We start from the raw sequence: 23,619 nt of genomic DNA on the forward strand, positions 1-23,619 counted from the left end.
CTGGGAGGACAAATCTGCGTTTCTCCTGTCTGCTCAGTTGCCCGTCTCTGCCTTTTGTTACAAATCTAAAAAGACTAACAGGCTCATGAGTTACCACTTAGAAAAAGAGAAGAAACAGATAAATGAACAGATGGAATGACTGCTTCACTTCCCTCAAGAATATGGATAAAATTACCAAATATTAAACATAGGCTTAACCAAACTATTTCTCCAGTTGTTCGGAAAAAAGTACCAGTAGTATCATTAGTCACATTCTGATAATCTGAAAATGCTATTTTAGGAGGAGGCAGAAATTTGCATGAACACCAAACTGCCTATGCTTGGTATCCACTGAATTTCTTAATATATACTGCATTAAGATTAAGAGTCTGTGTACAAAGAAGAGTTATGCCAAATTATCTCCTTTAGCATTTGTGTATGTCCTTTTCCTCTTCTCCTCAATGACAATATTTATCTTTTTCTAAATGATTTTTATACAGCTATGTTATATGACATTTTCCCATCTGAAGCTTTGATGAATAACTAATGCTGGCTGTCTGGAACTAAATACAGTCTTAACCACATAGACTCTTTTGAAGATTCTTACACTTGCCTGCTGGTGTTATCCTCAGGTTCCCTGAAAATACAGGTAGCTTCACAGCAGGCCTCATAAACCTCATGACTATTAATCTGAAAGTCCCTGCAATTTAATATCAAAGTAGAAACTACGGGTGTAGTTCACTCACATGCTGCTCCGGGGACTTCATAGGTACTAACAAACCCTTTTCCCCTTGCCACTTCTACTTCTGAATTAAAATTTTCAGAGACACTGTGAATAACTAAAGCAGTACAACTTAGAAAAAAAGAAAAAACTAAATGCTTTTACATTACCATCACGGCAGGAGTGTTGCAATTTAAACCAGTGAATAAAATAAAGGTATGAAAGGGAGAAGTGGCACGTGCAAAGGAAAAGGATACATAAAGTTTTCCATAATTAATGTTCATGTTTCTTGAAATGTTTCTAATTATACTTTGACCAGAAGCTAAAATCTAATTTGGGGAAAAGAAGGCAGGAGACTTACTCAAGTCCATGATAATGGCATCCAGCTGCTTTTTCAAAAGGCAAACCTCTGAGTTTCCGAGGAGTAAGCTCTGGTGTCAAAAAGAATGCGTTTTCACTGAAAGGAAAGAAAAAAAGAGATCTCTTTTAACTAGTTACAGTCAGGATAAATTACACTTCCACAAGTCAGAAACAATTGCCTTGACACAGGAAGACCAAACCAGCATGTCTTGTAGCCAAGCCCCTGGGGTACAGCATCAATGGAAAATTAAATCTTTATTGAAGTGAGAATTTAAGTTCAACTAATACCTGCTGAGCTATTATTATTACAGAAGCCCTTAGATATTTCAACCAGTTTGGAGGTCACTGCTCCAAAAAATTTATCAATAAAATGAGGCAACTATAACCCCACTTCACAATGGGGCACCTGAGTAGTAGAATGAACTGAGAGGAACTGGGAATTGACCTCCCATTTCTCAACTCAGTGCTATAATCAGTGAATTCCTTCCCTTTAGCTTCAAGTTTTTGTCTCTCCTAACAGTCGTCTTTCCCAGGCTTTGTAACTAACCACTTATCTCCTGTGATATTTGATTTCCAGCTAGTATCTCTCTGCAACTGAATCATATGGATGTATCTGAAATCATTTTCAACAGAATAAGCTGTAGTAAGACAGCAAGAGCTTGCTGCCAGATCCTAGCATGTCCTGTAAGGTCACAGCCCTGTTACTTCTAGAGAAGAGAAGCTGTCAAGATGTAGCAGTATCTGAAACTTACACATTGCTTCAAGTTTTATTCACAGACTGTCTCTGCAACATTACCATTGGAAAAATTATCTGGGGAAAACACCTATCTAGCCAGATGGTCATTTAGAAAGACTGTCAGTCAAAACTAATCTATCAAACCTCTATCTAAGCTCAAACATGGAAAACAAGTGAAAACTCCTTTAATTCACTGGTCTCTCATAAAATCTCTTTTTTTTTTTTCCTTCTGTTGGTCAGGAAAATCTTCGGGTCAGTAGTCACTGTGCTTGAACATCTACTGTGCAAAGCTGCCAATTACAATTTAGTGATGGATTTTCATAGGTTTTCTGGCTTCTCTTCAGATGAAGAGGAATACATACATACAGTGTAAGTCATTGGCAGACATTGTAGCCTCCAAGCTTTATTAATTAGCATCTTGTTTTTGTCTTTATACTTCCCTTAGGTATTCAAGATCTCTGAGAATTATGAGACTCATATTAAGGTTTCATCATAATTATATACATATAATTTATCATAATAATTGACAGAAATCCAAGCAAACTGGGCAAACCACATAAGACGAGTGAGAGGAATGCTGGGCCAGGGTGACATGAGACAAATACAGTTAAATGGGCTCAGTCAGCCCTTTTTACACTTTAGTTTTCTTCTTACTTAGTCTCCTCTCCACTGAAAGAAATCACACCAATAAAATTAATGTTCTGCCACAGAACAGGCATGTGATGCAAGGATGTTGCAAGTTACAAACTCACATGCAGTTAGGCCACTTTGAGACTCTAATTCAGTCGTTATTCCCAGTTCCCCACACCAGTTCTGAGCGTGGTCTTCAGCGGTTTGAACACGCTGGATTCACACATACCGTTTGGGAATCTGTAGTGGCTGAAGATCCCCTACGGGCAGCCCTTCTGGTGTGAAATATTTCAGTAATTCTTTAGCATCGAGCAATGTCAGCGACTCCCGTTGGCTGTCTTTGTGCCCCAGCAACTGGTCAGATGAACATGCAAACATAGAAACTCTGAAAAAAAGGAAAAAAAAAAGACCAAAGATTTTTTTTTTTCCTTTTCAATGCAATAATCTTGTGGTATTAAAAAAAAAATAAAAAAATCACTGCTAGTCTGAAGCAATTAAATGTATTTCCAAAGTACAATGAACAAAGTTCCTCCTTGGGAGGATAAACTATATGATAAACTATATGATAAACTATATGATAAACTATACTTGATGTAAATTCTCTACCATCCAACTGAAGTAATTTCTTTGAGATTTTATATTTTAGTTCTGAAATACAACATGGGAAGTACATTATTCATCCCATTTCTCCATTTATGGACCTGTAAGATCAAAAACTAATCCCTGTTAAAAAAAGTATAACAAAGTTCTCTCTTTGCTACTGTTAAGCAACATGCTGTACACTGATACAGGATAAGTGGAAGATAACCAGTTCAGAATACTATGAAATAAACATTAACTGACTATGAAACACAAAGGCCCCTCAGGAAGCTTTTTAAAAGCTGATTAAAAGGAAGAACTTTATTTGCTATAATTATTAGTTTTTGTTTCTTGAACAGCACCACCACTACCCAAGAGAAAGCAGAGATCTAATGTGAGAATTTCGGACATGCAGAACTCCAATCTAGGCCATGGCCAACCATGGTATTTGAAAGACAAAAATGAGATGAAACTAACTAAGAAAAAGGCAGTTGGACACCTGGTTCTGACGGTCTGTCAGTGAAAATGCTAGAGACCCAGCAAAGACCATTAAGTTTTATATAAAGTGTGAGCTAAACTGAAATCAAAAGGCTGTATTGATACAAAGGTCTACAGGTTTCACTTAAACAGCACTGAAGGAAAAACAAAACTAAATATAAATTCCAAACATAAAGCCAATAGGATCTTCCACTTTAAAATTACATGAGACCTGATACTGCGAGAGTACCATGAGTCCTGACTGTATAGGAAATATGAGGAGACTAGAAACATGCTGACAAAAACTGTTGTACTATCTTTATTATTTATGCCCCAGAGCATGTTTGGATTAAAAAACAACAACAACAACAAAAAGCAACAAAAAAGAAGCTTTTATATGTTCTTCTACTATGGCTCCTAATTTCCAGTAGTGCCATCTTGGTCATTAGTTTTGGAACTGTTTTAGCCAACTTTCAGCTACATTTTGTCAATGAAAATCAAAACAATGCTACTTTAAATGCCAAAAAAAATACACCTTTGGAAACCGACAGAAACTTAAATTTAGCCTTAAGCAATGTTTCCTCTGAAAGATTATCAATATATTTGAAAACAGTTTGCAAAATAGCTATCAACACATACAGTTCCTCGAGAGTGATGTTCAATGGCCACTACAAAGAAAACCTCCAGTATTTGACCATTACCTCATTTTTTGTTTGCTTTTTTCAAAGTTTTCCAAATTCTGAAGAACATGTCTTTCTGGCCACTCCAATGGATTTGGCTCCATTAAATCAGATTCTGCAAGAAATATATGGTGGATAACCCTTAACAGAAGTAGAGAATCTTTTTTTTTTAAAGAAATATAAATATGTACATATACTCCGTTGTGTACATACATTCCATTATATATATGTATATATAAGTATATAAATATAAGGAAAATATGCCTTGTGCTGTGATCAGAAATGTTTTCTGCATCTTTTTGGTCAAGTAAAATAAAGGATATAGCTAATGAGGGTGTCATTTCAGATTGCAAAAAAGCCTAGAAAGCGACTTCTTATTTTTCCTTCTAATTTCTCCTCTTTTGGTAAAAGATTGTCCTTCTTTTAATAAAAAATTGACAACAGGCATGAAAATAGATCAAAGAGAATAAGCAGTGTAATTTCTAAATAACAATACTTACCAGAAGTCACAGTGCGTGACGCAGTTTCATTGGCATCCTTCTGTGGAACAGCTTTAGAAAAACTACTGTTCCATTGGTCCAAAATACATTCTCTCGTAAGTTCTAACAAATTTTTGAACTCATCAGTAGAAATAACTGGAGGCTGCTTGGTCAATTCCTTTCTCTCTATAAAAGGAAGGAGAAAAAAAGAGAAGCTACTGCACCTGCTAAGTAACAAAGAATAACTGGACCCTGTTAAAAACCAAACAAACAAAAAAAGCCTCACCCCAAAACAATAAAACAAGTAAGTGAACTTGACACTTGCTATTGTACCTTAAGCAAGGCATGGGTGGTTTGTTTCACAGACAAGTGAAAAACCTAGAAGAGGAAACAGCTGAAATCATATGTGAATCACCTTTTTAGAGTCCCATATATGTGAATTTTTTAGTATATCAGAGTTTGAATCCCGCAGAGATGAACACCTGGACTTGCTAAGCGAAGCTCCAGCCTACAGAGATTCCTCCCCACCTATTTTTTTTACTGTCATACCGATGGTTTGTTCCAGTCTCTTTGGTCAGAATATCAAGGGTCAGGTAATTCTGATATGATTTAGGATGACTAGCAAATCCCAACTGCTCCTATTCAGTCTTCAGCCTAACAGAAATGGGTCACTCACAGAATCACAGAACGTTAGGGATTGGAAGGGACCTCGAAAGATCATCCAGTCCAATCCCCCTGCCAGAGCAGGAACACCCAGATGAGGTTACACAGGAATGTGTCCAGGCGGGTTTTGAATGTCTCCAGAGTAGGAGACTCCGCAATCCCCCCGGGCAGCCTGTTCCAGTGTCTGTCACCCTCACCGAGAAGAAGTTTCTTCTCCAATTTAGAGTGGAACCTCTTGTGTTCCAGTTTGAACCCATTACCACTTGTCCTGTCATTGGTTGTCACCAAGAAGAGCCTGGCTCCATCCTCATGACACTCACACTTTATATATTTGTAAACATTAATAAAGTCACCCTTCAATCTCCTCCAAGCTAAAGAGCCCCAGCTCCCTCAGCCTTTCCTCATACGGGAGATGCTCCACACCCTTAATCATCTTTGTTGCCCTAACTCAAAACAAACACTCACTCAAAACAAACTAAAACAGGAGCTCTAAGGCAGCCCCAAGCTCAGGGTTCAAGCAGACAGGAATCTGAGAACGACAGCAAGTTGACAGGGGTGGGAGTAGAAGACAAGACTATGAGCAGAAATCTTATTTCCTTTAAGCTGGTTTTCCATTAAAGATAATACACCTAAATTATCTACGCAGTATGCCATTTTCAATAATCTAGACAATCGCTCAGAAGCGTTTGTTGTTTTAATTGAGTCTCTTTGAGCAATGGACTTAGACAGAAATAATCAGGACAGTCAAATGTACTCCTCTGCAAAGTCATGAAAATTTACAGAGGATGACTTTCAGTTATTATTATGAACGATGTATCATGATAAATGTAACAAATCTCCAGCGCATACTTCTTCTCTGCTGTTTAAGACTTTTGCAAGAAGCGATAAAACAAAATAACTAAACAAACAAAACATAAAACAGGATTCTTGGTTTTGTAGAAGGCACTTCCAGCAGTCGACTTTTTTGGGGAAAAAAAGGATTAGAAAAAAAAAAAAAACAAACACAGAGAAAAAGTTAATTACCACAGAATTATTCCAAAATTATGCTCAAACTTTCAGAGTATTAGTGTAACAAACACCAACCAACTTTAAGTTCAGCATTCCCTTTTCCTCAATATTTAAAAGTGATTATCTGACATACAAACATGGATATATTACAAAAAGTTTCCTTTTAAAGGTTCACTTTTTTCTTCACAAGGTAACCAACCCACCTGTAAGGTGAGCTGTCACGTTCAGTCAGAAATAAAGACCTTTTAAACACTGGTTTGAGAACTACCAGTGCTCCCCCCATTACTTACTGAGATATTCCTTCAAGGCAAACACTTGGAGACGAGACAGTTTCTTTTCTCGCTGTACAATCTCCTCTCCACAAAAATGTGGCAGAGACTTGATAAAATCAGCAATAGGAAAGCCTGTACAGATTAGGAGAAATCTATGATTAAGATTTGCTGATATGACTTTGGAGACACCAACTCATTACTTCTTAAAAGAAGACATGAACACAGTAGATGTACAAATTTCATATTCGAAGGAAATAACCAGGCTTTCAAAATATGGCTATTAAATAAATAAATAAATTACAATTGAATTAAGACACCAGGAGGTAACTTGGAATAGATGTCTGACCAGTACACTTGAATTTCTGTACAAAAGCAATATACCGACAACACAATTAACGTGACTGATGTTTGAAGAAGGTAAAATGATCCTAATTTTAATACCAGGAAAGAAAAGTTTTCTTACAACGTATGGTCAAGGACTTTCAGTCTTCTGATACCATACTAATGGGATTTTAATTAGGACAAATGGTAAGCAGTCAGTCGTAATGCACACGGATTTATTTTGATAATAAGGAAATTAGAGGATAAGACACGGGTCACTGTGCTCTTTTCCTTTGTCAGTGTTATTGAGAGTACCCACACAATAGCAGAGTTATCTAGTATGTGTAGTTGTAACAGGATGGCTAAGATACATGTCTACACGAATGCTCTTACCTAGAGGAGCAGTTGATCACCTGCTGGCCCATATCCTAATCACCCTGCAGTAATATGGAGATCTGAAGACATGACCATGAAATTCAGCTTGCCTGTTGGACTTGTGGGTTTTATTTTAAATCCTCAGTGAAACAGGCTTATCAACAAAGAATTACCTAGATTTTAGGCATGGGCTGGCCAGTCTTTATAACAACAATATATGCTTTTTAAAATCTAAGTTTTTGCAAATCTGATTTCCATTAATATCACCTGGATGACCCTGTACCTTAAAACACTTACAATTAATCAGGGTTATGAAAAATGACTGACAACTTTACGTAGTTGATTTAAAAAATATGGTGGTAGTAAATTCTGTGAATAAATAAATATGTATTATTTTATCAATTTGAAAACATTTTGCTAAAAGAATAGAGATCTTCATCAAAATGTAATGTCCCCTTTTGTTATCGCCCTTTTAACACGGACTGGAAAGAAGGGGCCCATAAATTTTAGTAGCATTTGCTTGCATTCAGATACTCTCAAATAAATACGTAATAACTCTTACTTGACTCTGTTTCTTCTGCTTTTGCCTTTAGCTTTCCATTTACTGCAGCAAGAGTGGCCGTACCATTGATCTGGTTCGCTGAATGAATCAAGGTTGCTTTACATCCTCCAGAGCCATTGCCTTGTAGCAGGAAATAATATCGGCAAGATTCTCCTTTCAGTTCAATTTCTGGAGCTTAAAAAACACCAGGACACAACTATGAAATACCTTCAGGAAAGCAGCTTTTAAATAAGCTATAATCCACCAATGAAATTTTGTCATTTGCTGCCTTCTGTGAGAAATCTTACTCACATCTTTTTAGGACACACACTAACTACAGCTGCTATTTGCCCCTTAAAAAGCTACATACTGAAGAGCATGCAAAATAAATAAGATACAGCAGCAAAGATGAGTGTGACAGCTCTCGGGTGAATGGAGGCATCCAGCATTTCCTGATGTCCTGTATTTTCCTAGGAAGAGGTTGAAGTTCAGTCAAAGTGCACTGAAGAACCTCTGGAAATGCTGAAGCAACAAGGGAAGCACCTAAGTGAAACACTGTATTTCTTCTCCTTGCGCACAGACTGTACAATCACCTTAAAAAGGTGTGTGGCAGCTGGATCTTAGTTGAGAGACAGAACACAGAAACGGTTTAAAGGAGATGTGCTGTTTCCTTAAAGCTTGCCATGATGTTATTATCAGTCTTCCTCTACAACAAGTCTGCGTAGCTGAACTCACGTTCACCAAAACCTTTTGCATCAATGAAGATTACAATTACTGACTTAACTTCATTGGAGAAAAAACGGCATCCCTAATGTACACAAAACCCCACCATATATATGTATACATATCTACACATATAGACATAACCACAACAAAATATACCTGGAGTTATCTTCCTCTCACCTACCAGTAATGACCTTGGGTTTTCGAGCCATATATTCCTTCCATTTCTTGGTACTCAGTTGGGCAGGCGATGGGATCACCACATTGCTTACATTACATGGCAATGTAAATAATGCTCCCACCTAAATAATGAGAGCAGATACAATACATGAAATATTACTGAAACCTATTTTACATTTCATTCTTGAAATAATGATTTGGCATTATTTCAAATGTACTTAAATTTAAGAAAAATATCTTTATTTAACACTTCTTTCAGTCACATCCACTGAGAACATCATTTGACATAGAAGCTGTAAAAATAGTGCTTAATTTTTGCTCCAGTTGAGAGATCATCAACTGCTGAATTTCTATTCTGTACATAAAAAGGTATTTGTTACCTATTGCATGTCTTTCAATAATCCGGCTAAGATCACTTCTGTAGTATCCAGAACGAAAAGAGATTTCAAATATATAATTTTCAGAAATGGAATAATTGGCATCAGTAACTCTGCATTCCCTTGAAAAACATATAATTTTTGTTTCCCTCCCTACATATTATGCTTTTGAAATAAACAGATACTGGACTATGTTTATGTCTATGCATATGTTTCAGGCCAATAAGTACTAAAAGAAAAAAATAAGTATTTGAATACTCAAGTAATAAACCAACACTTTTACAGCTATTAGAAAGGCCTACAACTGTACAATATTTCCAGTAGTAGACTGAAAAAAAAAAAAACTATAAAAATCGTTATATTGAAAACATATTCAATTCAACATGTGCAGACTCTAAAAAGTAGCCTGAGAATGTGTTTTAACTGTTTTGGCTTTTTCTTTAAAAGAACTAGTAGGGCTGCAAGCTCTTTGATTGTAAAAGATTTTTGACCAAACGGTCAGTATCCTCATGTAAAATGAAAATTACTTGGGATATTTACCAATATAAACCTACTCCAAAAGATATTTTTTTGTACAGTATTAGAAAAAGGACTCATTTCTTTTCTGGCTAAGCCTAATGGAGAATGGATTGGCAGGGGAGGAAAAAGTTACTAAAAATTTAAATAACAAATTGAAGAGGAAACATACAGCCTAATAATGGAAAACCATCTCCATAATAAAGAGAGAACATAAGTTATTCATTATAACTAGATCAGCATTTACACATTGCAGGATCTGTTTTGACTGGCATAGATTTTATCAACACTAAAAAAAACTCTCCTATATAAGCATACATCACCTTAAACATTCAGGAAAAACATCTTCAAACTAATATGGTGTCTATGAATAAACACACTATCATTCCAAGGATGGGGTGGGGGGGAAGTTGGCTTGTAAATGTTTCAAGAAGTCTTCTCTTATCCAAAATCAGAACATGTGCATGCAAAATAAAAAAGCTTACCACTTCAGACTAGCTAGACACATTTTGTAGGCCACACACATGCTAAAATTTGCTGACTTAGGACAGCACAGAAATTATCTGTCAAGATAGGATTAAAATTTACAAAATGTTTTAGGAGATTGAAACTTAGCTAAGGTAAAAACACCAAGACCAGCCAGTGGGCTTACAAATTGTCAGGACCTGTATAGCATGCACCTTTAAAAGCCAAATTTGCATTTGAACTAAATATTGAAGGAGCTTACACAGAAACTAGATTTAAAAATATTATTCTTGCATCTTTTATGAGCAATATACAAATAATCTTCTTTTCTGCTACATCTAAATGAAGTGTTTACCTTCCCAGAGAGAGAAGAAATCTGGTCCAAAAGCAGTGTAGATGTCTTCTTGATGCTCTTTCTTGACAGGCATCTGCACAGAACAGTTTAAGGAACCTCATCTTCACAAAAAAAAATATGCATCTAAATTTTACAGATCATGCTACCAACATATTTAAATAAAGACTGCGAGTGCCTAATATTTGATACTCATAGACTCAAAAGCAGTTAGGGTTCAAAGAGACCTTAAAGATCATCTAGTTCCAACCCCCCTGCCATGGGCAGAGACACGTTCCACTAGACCAGGTTGCTCGAAGCCCCATCCAGCCTCACCTTGAACACTCCCAGGGATGGGGCATCCACAGCTTCTCTGTGCAGCCTGTTCCAGTGCCTCACCACCCTCATGGTGAAGAATTTCTTCCTCATATCTAAGCTACATCTCCCCTCTTTCAGTTTAAAGCCATTATGCCTTGTCCTATCACTACATGCCCTTGTAAAATGTCCCTCTTGAGCTTTCTTGGAGGTTCCCTTTAGGTAGTGGAAGGCTGCTGTAAGGTCTTCCCAGAGCCTTCTGTTCTCCAGGCTGAACAACCCCAACTCTCTCAGCCTGTCCTCATAGGAGAGGTGCTTCAGCCTTCTGATCATATTCAAGGCCTCCTTTGGACTTGCTCCAACAGGACATGTCCTTCTTATGTTGTGGGCCCCAGAGCTGGATACAGTACTGCAGGTGGGGTCTTGCCAGAGCAGAGCAGAGGGGCAGAATCACCTCCCTCGACCTGCTGGTTATGCTCCTTTTGATGCAACCCAAGATACAGTTGGCTTTCTGGGATGCAAGAGCACACGGCCGGGTCACGTTGAGCTTCCTGTCAACCAACACACCCAAGTCCTTCTCCTCAGGGCTGCTCCCAATCCATTCTCAGCACAGCCTATTTGCTTGGAATTGCCCTGATCCAGGTGTAGGGCCTTGCACTTGGCCTTGTTGAACTTCATGAGGTTTGCATGGACCCACCTCTCAAGGTCCCTCTGGACGACATCCCTTTCCTCCAGTGTGTCAACTGCACCACTCAGCTTGCTGTCATTGGCAGACTTGCTGAGGGCACCCTTGATCCCACTGTCCGTGTCGCTGACAGATGTTAAACAGCGCTGGTCCCAGTAGCAACCCCCAAGGAATGCCATTCATCACTGGTCTCCACTTGGACATCAAGTCCAGTACTATTTACTACTACATGCATAACAATATATATATTGAGAGTAGTGTTACTACTACATACTCCAGTACCACAAAATACATGAAAATCACCTTTCCAGGCAAAAGTACAGTTGGAAATGTTATATGATGAAATACATCACTAATTAAAATACATTAATGAGTAGGGCTTGGGATTTTTTAAACTTACATAGTAGCAAATATTTCTCTATCCTTTCCTTGTAAATAGCATACTCCCCAACAACGTATATGTGCAATATGATGAAAAATAGCTGGTTATTGTTAGGGTAATTTAAATTTCAGCATTATAATATCCAGTTGTAAAGAATCACTATGACAATTTTGGCAGACTAGAATGTAATGTGCCCTTGCCAATCCTCAGGTATTGTTTGCATGGGTAGATCCTGATTGCTTGCTTTCTGCTACAGACCATGTCTATTAATTCGGATCCTTAAAAAAGGATACAGCTCAAATTCCAGATCTGATATAAAAAAGGAAGGTAGATCAGAGAGCACCACCATCTGCAAAAATTCTAGTGCAGTACCATAGTAATGAAAAACCTGAAAAGAGACCAAATAAAAAAAAATCTTTAACAATATTTACGATGTTATCTCAGTGCAACTTTTTCAAGTGTTTTGCTGGAGGCACTTGCCTTACAAGTACTTTTGAAAAGAGGTATAGAGGACTATAAAGAGAAAAACATTTCATAATTCCATATTAAACATAATTACATAAAAAACAAGGAAAGTATTTAATTCTTTTTAATAAAACTTACTTTCTATAATGTCAAACATGTGCATCAAATGGGTTGTAACTCCTATCCAAATTCAAAGACAAATAAAATCTACCAAGAACAGACAAATGAAATCAAACTGTACATATCTTAACAGTGAAAATAATAATCTCTTGACTGATATCAGTTTTCATGAACATCCATTTTTGTGTTTATCAACAAATATGATTCTGGAGTTCCCATCAAACCTCTAGTTCCAGTGGAAATCACGAAAAAGCAACAGTAATTTAAATACCAATATACAACAACCTTTTAGAATTAATTAAAAAAGGTTATATAAATACAGAATTTAGAATTCATAAATAACATATTTTGAGTACTAAGACTGAACAAAGTCTCAATTTTTACTTGTGCTTGGTAGAACATTCCTAAGAATAAACATGAAATTTTAAGGACCTGTTTTGAGAATGCACATGAACAAAAGAAGTATTCCTCAATCTTATGCAATCATTACTTCTAAGGTTTCATTTTCAATTCTAAGGGTTTTCCAATTACAAATTTTCTCTGGTAAGTAAAAGACATGAATTCTAGTGGCTCAAAGAAAGATCAAGAATAATACTTGCCTCTGGCAAAGCATCAGTATTCCTTGATTGTCGCTCTTTATTAACAGCAAAGCAAGAACTTAAATGTGAAGTGCTGAATGTCTTTGCTGAAGTGCTCTTCATAGAAAATTCTGGAAACCTAACTTCTGATCCAAACTGGAAAAAAAATAAGACAATAAACATGTCAAAAGCAATAAAAAAATCATTTCTCTTCAGCAAGTTACATGTAGTATTATTTTAAACTATTAGTGTTATATTTCTTTCCAGCAGATCTGTAAAACTAGGTAAAAATATTAGACTTAGGTATAGATTACTATATCCAGAACTTTAACACTGAAAATGTCTTTCACAATTACAAAGCTATCAGTCTTTTCAGAAACATTAGACATGTGCTTGCCACAATGACCTAAGCAGTTCCATGGTTGTTCTGTATCTATCATAAATCACTATCTAATTTTGAACAAGAAGTTCTAAGGCAAATACTTCAGTGAAAAGCACCTGGATTTCTGAAATTCAAATCTCAATGCCTTGATCTCATTTCTTCTTTCGTCATGCTAAACCCCAAGTTGTTCCCCCATCCGCTCAGATATGTTGCACATTAATTCTTGGAATTACATTGTCAAAACCAAATTTGGCTTAAAACATAAAATGCACTGTACAATATATACTTTAAATGATGTACATAGATGGATTTAAAAAAATAACCATAGCTGAAAAACTATTTTACCTTTCTTTCCCAGATCTGAATCTTTCCTCTCCAGAGTTCTTTTAAATCAATAATATTTGTGACATTATCTGAAGACATTAAGTCTGCTGACAGGTAGTCTGCAATCTTTTGCCAGCTACTGTAAGAATAAGGAAGAATGAATCTTACTGAATTTACTATTACAAATCAACATGGAGTGTAATTTACCTGTTACCTCTTAACACTGAAATACTCTTGTGTATGTTAAGGCAGACATATATAGCTGTATATTTCACCAAGTACAAGATATTATAGAATTGCTGGTACAGGCTCTGTAAACAAAGTTGTTCGTATCTTCCATGAACATGACAACAAAGAACTTTGTCAGCCATCACATAAGAGCAGCCACGGGCAGCTGCAGGCACACTGCAGTATGGCTGGGTGCAAGAAGCTGGAGCAAAGTGAAGTAACCACCACCACCCATCAAGATGGTTTGAAGGTACTGCCTTGGAAGTAGAGCTATGACTGCAGATTACCCACATTCAACACCACCAGCCAGTATCTGCGGGTCCTACTGGCAGTCTGTCCTCTATGAGAAATCAGCACCATCAACAGAACAGGAAGAATAAGTGAGAGAACCTTCATCAGAGAAATGGGATGCCCAAATGCCTCACTCCACAGAAAAGACAGCAGAAAAATGTATTCAATCTAAAGCTGGCTACACAGGAGGATATCAATGAGCACTGAGATCAAGTGCTCACAGAAGTCACTGCAGTAATTTTATCATCCTCCATATACTTTAGGAAGTACTACATGGTAGATATACTGCTTGTTCTATACAAGAACTAAGTATTCAGCTCTTAAATTTTAAACAGTTTTATTAAGTTAGGATTAAGCTTAACCACACATTCTATGAAGCAGAGCTCCCTTAAATGTAATACCACAGGTAATATAAAGTTCAAGTAAAACCAGCAGAGTTACGTATTAATTTTAAAAAAACCTGGAAAACTGCAATCAATACAAGTTATTATGTAGCACAGTAAATCTTCAGAACAAAGCATACACATAAGCCACTAGTGACAGAAGGGAAAGAGAAAATATTTACCTTCTGCTCTCACAGATACAGGAACTTCAGAGGGCTCACTTTTTTGTCTGCCACTCTGATTAGGGCACATATTAGCAATAAATCAGCATAAGAAATTCCTCCCCTCAAACAATAATAGAAAACAAACCTATGTATTTTCAAAATATACACATAAAGTACTCAAGACCCTGTTTTCATTTTAAAACACTGACATAAACTAACATAAAACAAGAGTAACCTTGTTTATAGACCTAAAATAAATGGCATACCCTTTAGAGTCATTTGCTGCGACAGTGATTTGTGCGGAGTGCCATTCTCTCAGGTGTTTCAGGGCACCAATAACAGGTAAGCAGTCTTTTAACTTGGGTCCATCTCCTTCAACAGCCTGCACTATCACATCAACCATTGCTCTGCCTGTAAGAACAGTTAGGTGTGATTCAAAGTGCCATTATCCAGTAAATGACTCAGACATTAAAAGATACAAAAGTACTCATTATCACTGACTGGCCTAACAAAAAAATCAAGTAACTTCAGCAAGATTTAAAAAACTTCTCGTGCATTTTTAGCTCATCTCTTGCTGCTCCTCTTAACACAAATAAAGTATTTTGCCATTTGCTCAGTTCCAGCAGCTCTATACCTTGTTGTATTCGGCAGATGAGAGTTGTCTCCAGCACAACTATGCTATGTCATTTTCTTCCTTTTAACACCTCTAAACTGTCATTTCTCATTCTTTCCACATTCAGTTCTTTTGCTATCCTAACTCAACTACTGCAACATTACGAAACCCTAAGATAGAAGGTGATATGCATCTCCAGTTTATAAAACCTGAATCCAATAGTTTGATCTATGTTCCTTCAGAGCTTCTTGGCTCCCACTCACAAGCAATCAGCTGGTAAATCAGATGTAAGACTGATGTCAACTGCTTCCATTTTTTTCATAAAAACTTATTATGGCTGTATGTTGAATTTTGTATTGCTTACTGTTTATCACTACTTCAGTGCCATTTCAGGCAGAAAAAATATAAATACCTACCTTAATCTCAACTGAAATACAGCACTCCAAAAAACAAGCAGCAAACTACTGCATAAGCTGATCTGCGAGGCCAATCGTGCTTAAGTTCCTTTAACTATTTGCAAACATACAAGTTAATTCAACTAACAGACTGACATCCTCAGAGTTTTTCCATTTGACTATGATTTTACCAGCTCAGTTTTTAAAGTAATAACTAACAGGATAAACTCAAGAAGAGATTGACCTTTTACAAGAGGTTACCTGGGGCAGGCAGTTTATCAGCTAACTGATGCAGACTTTCTGCAGCTTCATCATAGATACTGAAAATGAAGAGCAACATGGTTGGAAACAAAAAAGTAGTTAAGAAACAAAAAGTTACAACTAATGAATACTACCTGATGTAAGTATTATATCTTTAAAATTCTACACAAACAACCTAGGCAATGAGATGTATTTATGTCCCTGTATACTGAGACAGAAGCAGGCTAAATGAATTCAAAACAATCTGCAATAAAACTGGAAGTAGGATTCAAGATAGTCAGCTTTCTCCAAGCAAAAAACTGATTTTTGTATATATAACTGTTAGCTCTCAGGAAATTGTTCAGTTATTCTATAAAGATCATCCATAGCTAAAAAATTAAGCTATGTTAAATGAAATAGAATTGTTTTAAGTAGTAGTAAGGGACTCTTCATAGTTAACTGTTGCTTTCGTAATAACTTGTACTTGTTAAACTTTCTCAATTCCCTTGGGTTATTAGTGTTAAATATCAGATCACTATACTTTCAATGAAAATAATAACATGCATACTCAGTCATAGACAGTGACTCTCTACTGTTGTTGTCTTCTTCCTCAAAGTTCTGTATGGCTCCCAGGCATTCCTCACTATTTGTTTGGAGAGAGTCCTCATTTTCCTGTGTGTCAAAATGTATTTCCTCCCAGTCGGAACTGCAGAACTAATGAAGCAAAAAGAATTTTGAACATCACAGTTTTAACTTGCACTAGAGACTGGCTGAGAGTCGAAGAACTTGCATTCTCTCTTACCTGATAATAACCACATATAACATGACTTGCAAAATACCATTTCTTTACACCTGGAATGCCAGCCACTGAACATGCTGAAAAGAGATTAAGCAATTATTTACATTAATCAATCCACTACATTCTGTTCTTATTATAATGAACATCTTTGTTGAAATACTATACAAGTCATTTAATGTGCCGCAGTGACTTAAGTTCTACTTTACTTTAGCATCATAATTCAGGTTTAAACATTAAGGTGCAGGTAAGCATGCAGGCAAATATCTAACTACTAATGATCTGCTAATAAGTAAGAAAGTTTTTGATCTCCTCTCCATTCTGTTCGACATTGTTCTCCATTTGCAGAAGTTGTATGATACCGAAACTAACTCACGACTTTCATAAATAGGTTTATGCAGTTCACAAAATGACATACTCTCTCAACACTTCTATGCAATAAAAAGCCCAAAATTTGAAAACAGCCTACCATTCCCATCTTCATTAATTTTAACAGCTTAGAGTGGTTCCCTCACATGAATCACAGTTAGATGACAGGTAAGAAAATGAGGTGCACCTTAACAGCTTAACACTAGATATCCAAAACATGTAAAGATCTAAGAGTTTGTTTACCAAATGACCCCCCAAAACATAAAGGTACTAAAGTAGATCTTCAGAAGTCTATTTTAAGATGATAAAATGATTTAATACATATTAACAGAATAGGGTTCTGAATTGCTACCCAACAAATATTGCTTTCACTAAAAATATTAGAAGACATCATAGAAGTGATGAAAATATCAAGCTGCCCACTGACATGAGAAACAAGCCCTTTTCTGCTCTTACTTGCTGTTAAGACACATTGAAATTTGTCAGTCTTTCAAAATTCTTGTCTAAACCTATTTAACCATTTCCTAACAGCTCAGCTGCTGACGTGACATCAGTTTTCCACAGAACCAGCAGCAGCAGTCCGGCCCACAGGTTTAGCCACACCGCAGAATTTAGGTTTCCTTAACTTTCTGACTCATTTCACCTAGATCACAACATGTGTGTGCCCAGGCCAATTCCTCGGCAATATTTGTCTTTACCTTACTGTACATTTCTATATTTACCTGGGAACGTGCTCACATCTGTGTTTAGAGCTAAGTTACAGCTTTCTTTCAGAAACTGATGAATGTTTGCAGCAGTCCCAGCTGGGGAAAAAGAAAAAAAAAAGGTGTTCTTCAATCCACTAATTACAGAAGTTAAGTCTTGCTTTCTTGCAAATACACTATAAAGTTACTTTAATATTAGCAGTCTGGTGGTTTGGACTAGATGACCTTTAAAGATCCCTTCCAACACAAACTTCTCTATGATTCTATGTATTTAAAAAAAGAAAAAAAAAAAAAAAAGAGTCAGCTACAAATTCGAAGACGTGTAAAGAAACAAATTTTGTAAAATTCTCGTTAAAGTAGTGGCGATCTCAGGAATGCTATAAGGAGTTATATAGCAGTGTCACACTAAAACACAACCCCCACGAGTTTAGGTTTAAGGTATTAAATTAAAAAAAAAAAAAAAAGAAGAAAAAAAGAAAAGCAGAGAAGGGGGGAGGTTTAACGAGGTAAGGACCCAGAAAAGCCCACAAGGGTGCAGGTCCCAGACCAGCGGCCGTAAAGAAAATCCTTCCTAAGGGCGGCTGGACGGGCCCCGGGCGCCTCACACGCGCGGCCTCCACGTCCCGTCCCGTCCCGTCCCGTCCCGTCCCGTCCCGTCCCCCGCGGCCGTACCTGCCCCCGGGCCCCTGCGCTGCCCCCAGCTCAGCAGCAGCACGTAGCGATCCATGGCCGGGCGGGGACGAAGCCGCCGCCGCTCCGAACAGCCCGCGCTGCCGGCTTCGCCCCGCCCCTGCCAGGGCAGCGCTTCCGCTTCCCGCCGGTGCGGCGGCCAAGGCGCTCCGCTTCCCTTGCCTTCCCCTCAGCCGCGGCGGGAGGGCGGCCATGGCCAGTTACACCAAGGCGGCCCAGGTGAGCGCGGCCTCTCCCCCCGGAGCAGCTGCTGCCTCCGAGGGGCCGCGGCGGCGGGAGCGCGGTGGCCGCCATGGCGAGGAGAGCGGCCGTGAGGGAGCGGGCGGGCGCCGGGCCGGAGCAGCACCAGGGCCCCGGGGCGGCGGGCGGACTTGTCACGGAGCGGCCGTGTTCGCCCTGAGGGGCCTGCTGGCGGTGTGACTGACTGACTGACTGTGAGGAACAAGGTGCCAGCTGCAGGCGGCTCAGGCTGCTCGTGTTCACAGAACTACGTTCGGGGGAGTTGTGCCCTGTTCGCTGAGAGGGAAGGAGATGTTGGGCATTAAATGGCCTGGTTTTCCAGGTCAATTAGCAGTAATGGAAGCTTGTAGCAAGAGAGATTAATTTTTGAAACAAAAGGCTCGGAGCTGGTAACCTTTCAGTGCTGTTACCACCACATACATTGGAAGCACACACAGCAGTGCTTGTATCACAGTGTGTAGCAGCATTCTCCACCCATTTAAAGATTATTTAGAAGGGATATTGTTGAATATTCACATTTCTTCTAGTATTTTGGAGTGTAAAAGAAGTCGATCTAATTAGAGAGGCTAGATTTATGTATGGTACTGTGTTCTTAATATGTTAAGTACTACCTCTCTCTCTCTTAGCAATGGGCTACCTTTGCCAGAGCCTGGTATCTGCTTGATGCAAAGATGCAGCCACCAGGAAAAATAGCAGCTGCAGCTGTCATGAGGCTTGAAGGCAAGCATAAACCTATTTATCATGCACTAAGTGAGTATTGCAACAGATAAAAGTAAATTTGCTTTCCATCACTTGTATTTTTCTTCTGATTTCGGTTTTAAAATCAAGCCTGATACATGAAGATACATTTTGCAATTGTTTGCAAATTATGTCTTCATTTTCCTTTTCATCTTTTTCCTTCATACCCCTCTACAACTTTTTTTGTTGTCTTTACCAATTCATATAAAGCTTCTTATGAATACATCATTTAGTTTTAGTAGCCAAATCACTTTACATTGTGCTTCCATTTTTTTAAAAAAAACCTTGAAATCTGTTTTGTTGCATTGATATTAAACGTAAAGATTTAATTCACAGTTCATGTAATGAAATACTGATGGGATTCTTGATTAGATTTTCTGAATGCTACCCTTCAGCAGCTATACAATGCCATAGGGTCTTCCATAGAGTGGTCCTTCTATTCTGGATAAGGTGCAGAGAAATCTTGTCTTCATGAGGCTATAGGCACAAACTGAAACATGGGAGGTTCCTTCTGAACATCAGGAAGCATTTTTTTCTGTAAGGGGGACTGGAAGTGGTTGCCCAGGCAGCCATAGAGTCTCCATCCTGGGAAATATTTAAAAGCAACTCCTGACTGAGCAGAGTGTTTTGACAAGATGACTTCCAGCGGTCTCTTTCAACCTTAGATATTCTGTGATGATGAGGCTGGAACCTGTCTGATTCCTAAATGGGAGACATAATCACTGTTGAATGATATTTTCTTAAATGGAAAAAAAAAATCATTTTGGCTTTTCTGCAAATTGGAAGATGTAGCAGTAAAGATGTATCTGTGATCTCGGTCATTATTTGTAATACCGTAGTGCCTGTCTCACAGTGGTAAGCATTTTATAGGTAATAAAAAGACGATCTCTTGTGTTGATGGTACAGTGTTTCCTGTAATACTCATGCAAATTTTTCAAGAGACATTACTGAAACATAAAGGAAACATTAAGCTTTGCTCATACATGTAAAGTGTACATACTGAAATTATACTTAATCTGTTTTTTAATAACAGAAGGTAGTATATGTAGTGTTCTGAAGATGTTTTAAATGCCAGAGTTCTGCAGTTGCAAATTGTGTGTTATCCACAAGATGTCACTGCATACTAAGCCTGTCTGAAAAATAAAGCAAATACTGAGAGGAAATGTTTTTGATTGTCCTGTGGGAAAGATCTTTGATACTTTTATGTCCATGAAGTTATAAAATCCCAGAAAGTAATTTCAAGGATAACTTTATTTGGTCTAAAGTGTTCTATAAATCAGTACACAATGTATTACACCTCAGATGACATTGATAGGGGTTACTACTACTGAGACATTTGATACTCACTAAGAGACCAAAGTATGCATGAATTTGTGGTTGATGTACTCAGCACTTCTTTTTTTTTCTGAACTAACAAGAAATATTTTAGTGTCTGTAAGATAACAGTTCCTTAGACAGAATAACACTCTGGGGATTTTTTTGTTTTGTTTTAGATGTGCTATCCAGATACCCTTCCATAAAATCTTTATTTATTATTTGTTTTATTTATTTATTGTGTATCTGGAGTCGAATTTAAGCAGTGGGATGGAAATAAGTTTGATTTCATGTATATTTATTTTCTTTTTTAGATATAATCTTTCATTATTCTCTGGAGTCTCATATTTTTAGATGCTGTCAGACCATATGCCTTAAATAATGGGATACAACATTGTTCAGGAATTTGGAATCTACATTTTTAGGTTTCTTCTGCACCTCCCCTTCTTTCTACCCCTATCCCCTTGGATCCTATCCCTGTGAGCAGCTTCACAATGCAGAACTAAAAACAGTGGGCCAGATTTCTAAAAAACTGAGTGATCTGCTTCTTTTTCTTGGGTTGTTGTCACAGGGGAGTAACTTAAGGTTCTGCTTACTGCACAACAATGTTTAGATTTCTTAAAGAGAAGTACAACTTATAAGAGTTCGGTGGCGGGTTCACTCTAGTGTTTACTGCATGGGGGAAATATGCCAAGCTGAATGCTGCTGACCTTCTCTCCAGGTGCCTGTACCTGTTCACAAAGCAAAATTTCAGGATTCTTCCCTCCTTGATAACCATTCACTCCGAGGACTGTGTCTTGGAGTTCCAGAGACAAAGTTTCAGGCGAGGCCTGTACCCCTCACGGTGCAAACTGTCAGGATTCTTCTCTCCCTGATAACCATTCACTCTGGAGTTTTTATTTAGAGCTCTAAAGGCGAACTTTCAGGCGAGGCCTGATAACCATATGCAGAGCAGACTTTCAGGAGACAAAATTCTCAGAAAATAAAAAGTTTAATTGAGTAGAATAGCAGAAGGGCTGGCTTAAGCTGGGTACCTGTGCAGAGGTCCCCCGACCATAGGAAACTACAAACTTTTATATGTTTACAGACCACTCATACCATGATTCAGTCCAATAGCAGTATTTTACTTTGAGGTCTTCTTGCTTTGCATGGGATCTTTTTCGCTGATTCCACGTGAGCCTTTGTTTTGTTCAGCTGTGGACATTGTTTATCGTCTGTAGCCTTGCAGATACTGTTTTGTCTGAATAAATCCTTTTTTTTTCAGGGAAGTGCAGAATAGGCCTTATCTTATAAGTGTTCAGTGTAGTTTTTAGTTACTTTTGGTAAACATGAGCAGAACTTTACAGCTTAAAATTTTAGCAAATCCAGTAACATGAAGCAAAGAGTATAAAGTATATTAAAAATCATCCAGCCTTATGTCTCTAAATAATCCATTAAATTTAGCGTGCATCTACTTAAGCCAAATGATTAATACTAAACTTAAATTGGGCTCATCCGCTGAACTCTGAGTAGTAAAACCATTGCTATACAGGTCACTTATTTAGCAGGGAGAGCTCAAAGTGAGCTCATCTAGGCTGTCATATTTATAGAATAAAGTGGTTGACTTGTAGAATACAGTAGGAAAAGTATGTACAAGACTCCCAGAGCCCACAAGCTACTGGCATTCAATGTGCCTTTCTGCTTCCTTGTGGGTCTCTTGGAAGGAGTTCTTGGCCTCGCTGTAGCTCAGGCCTTTACCTCCTTTGGCGCCTGGACCAAACTGCTGCTGGTTTGGCTGCTGGGGTGGGTCGAGTGCATCCCCCACAGTTGTGAGCAGGTGTAGGTGAGCCGCTTCTGTTGCTTGCAAAGGATTCACTGCTGTTCTCTGCATCGTCAAAGGAGAAGACCGGGTGAGATGGAGATGTCCCACAAACCTGATCTGGCCCAGGTGTTACTCTAGGTTGCAATGTTAGTTTATAATGGCCAGAAGCAGCAGCTTTGACTTGTTTTCTAATGAAAGATTTGGCAAGTAGTTTGTCAGTCTTGTGAGCTAACAGTTGACAGTATGGTGCCTATCTTTAATTACTTTTAGTCCTTAATTCAAATGTAGGAGGAAAAATACATGCACCTGAAGCATGTGTTTGTACTGTGTGAAAGGAATTAATGAAGCTATAAACGTACAGAGATATAAAATGGATTTACTGTGGCAGCTTAGTCTTATCTGAAGAGATGTGATTTATATGCTGTATGTAACAAATTGCATATACCAGAATGTGAGAGTATACTGGCCTTGTTTTTGTCTATTTCTGGAGGAAAATGTGTACTTCATAATAGAATAGTTCAGTATTACAGCACGAAAATAGCCTAAAGGAAATGTTGTCGTCTTCTTTTTTTTTTTTTTTTTCAAAAGAAAGGTGCGGTTTGTGTTTGTGGAGATGATGAATTTTTTTGCTTTCTTCCTATTAAGTGCAGCTGTCCTTGAGACGATGGGAACAACACTCTGTAAAGACTAGTGCAAAATAATGTATTAATTTGAGATTTTGAAGGAGACATTAGTTATCCATAAATTAAATCTGCTTTAAAAAGAACAGCTTGCAGTCATTATTCAGGTAACGTCTAAGTACCCGGTTATTTTTTCTCCTCGCTCTTAATTGTTCATAATTGACCCATTTGTGCATGGAATTGGTAATTCAGTGTTTATTCAAGTGGAGAACTATTGGTGAAAATTTCTGTAGATGATCTTATTCTGTCATCTTCATAACTAATAAAAAAAGAAAAAGGCACAAAGTGCAATGTTAGTTCTTAGAACTG

At 37.8% G+C, this 23,619-nt stretch overlaps 2 protein-coding genes across 3 annotated transcripts in view; one reads left to right on the forward strand and one right to left on the reverse strand.

The window, feature by feature from the left end:
• MTBP (MDM2 binding protein) overlaps positions 1 to 18,630 on the reverse strand; it is a 31,036-nt gene extending 12,406 nt beyond the window's left edge. Inside the window, exons 1-17 of the mRNA XM_082044380.1 lie at positions 18,520 to 18,630; positions 17,866 to 17,946; positions 16,781 to 16,854; positions 16,547 to 16,692; positions 16,000 to 16,058; positions 14,997 to 15,141; positions 13,686 to 13,803; positions 12,980 to 13,114; positions 12,089 to 12,183; positions 10,438 to 10,510; positions 8,729 to 8,846; positions 7,843 to 8,016; positions 6,603 to 6,716; positions 4,663 to 4,827; positions 4,184 to 4,277; positions 2,656 to 2,811; positions 1,062 to 1,157 (exon numbers count right to left, since the gene is read on the reverse strand). Coding sequence (XP_081900506.1) covers positions 1,062 to 1,157; positions 2,656 to 2,811; positions 4,184 to 4,277; positions 4,663 to 4,827; positions 6,603 to 6,716; positions 7,843 to 8,016; positions 8,729 to 8,846; positions 10,438 to 10,510; positions 12,089 to 12,183; positions 12,980 to 13,114; positions 13,686 to 13,803; positions 14,997 to 15,141; positions 16,000 to 16,058; positions 16,547 to 16,692; positions 16,781 to 16,854; positions 17,866 to 17,946; positions 18,520 to 18,574 — 1,898 coding nt within the window. The 5' untranslated portion in view covers positions 18,575 to 18,630. The remainder of the gene's footprint in view (positions 1 to 1,061; positions 1,158 to 2,655; positions 2,812 to 4,183; positions 4,278 to 4,662; positions 4,828 to 6,602; positions 6,717 to 7,842; positions 8,017 to 8,728; positions 8,847 to 10,437; positions 10,511 to 12,088; positions 12,184 to 12,979; positions 13,115 to 13,685; positions 13,804 to 14,996; positions 15,142 to 15,999; positions 16,059 to 16,546; positions 16,693 to 16,780; positions 16,855 to 17,865; positions 17,947 to 18,519) is intronic.
• Positions 18,631 to 18,639: 9 nt separating this feature from the next.
• Positions 18,640 to 23,619, forward strand: part of MRPL13 (mitochondrial ribosomal protein L13) — a gene marked incomplete at its 3' end in the record, with an annotated part of 34,441 nt that continues 29,461 nt past the window's right edge. For both annotated transcript variants that reach the window (XM_082044382.1, XM_082044383.1), the window contains exons 1-2: positions 18,640 to 18,756; positions 19,404 to 19,527. In XM_082044382.1, coding sequence (XP_081900508.1) covers positions 18,730 to 18,756; positions 19,404 to 19,527 — 151 coding nt within the window. In that variant the 5' untranslated portion in view covers positions 18,640 to 18,729. The remainder of the gene's footprint in view (positions 18,757 to 19,403; positions 19,528 to 23,619) is intronic.

The sequence above is a fragment of the Streptopelia decaocto genome (genome assembly GCF_964273445.1).
Source record: "Streptopelia decaocto genome assembly, chromosome: 2".
Classification (NCBI taxonomy): Eukaryota; Metazoa; Chordata; class Aves; order Columbiformes; family Columbidae; genus Streptopelia; species Streptopelia decaocto.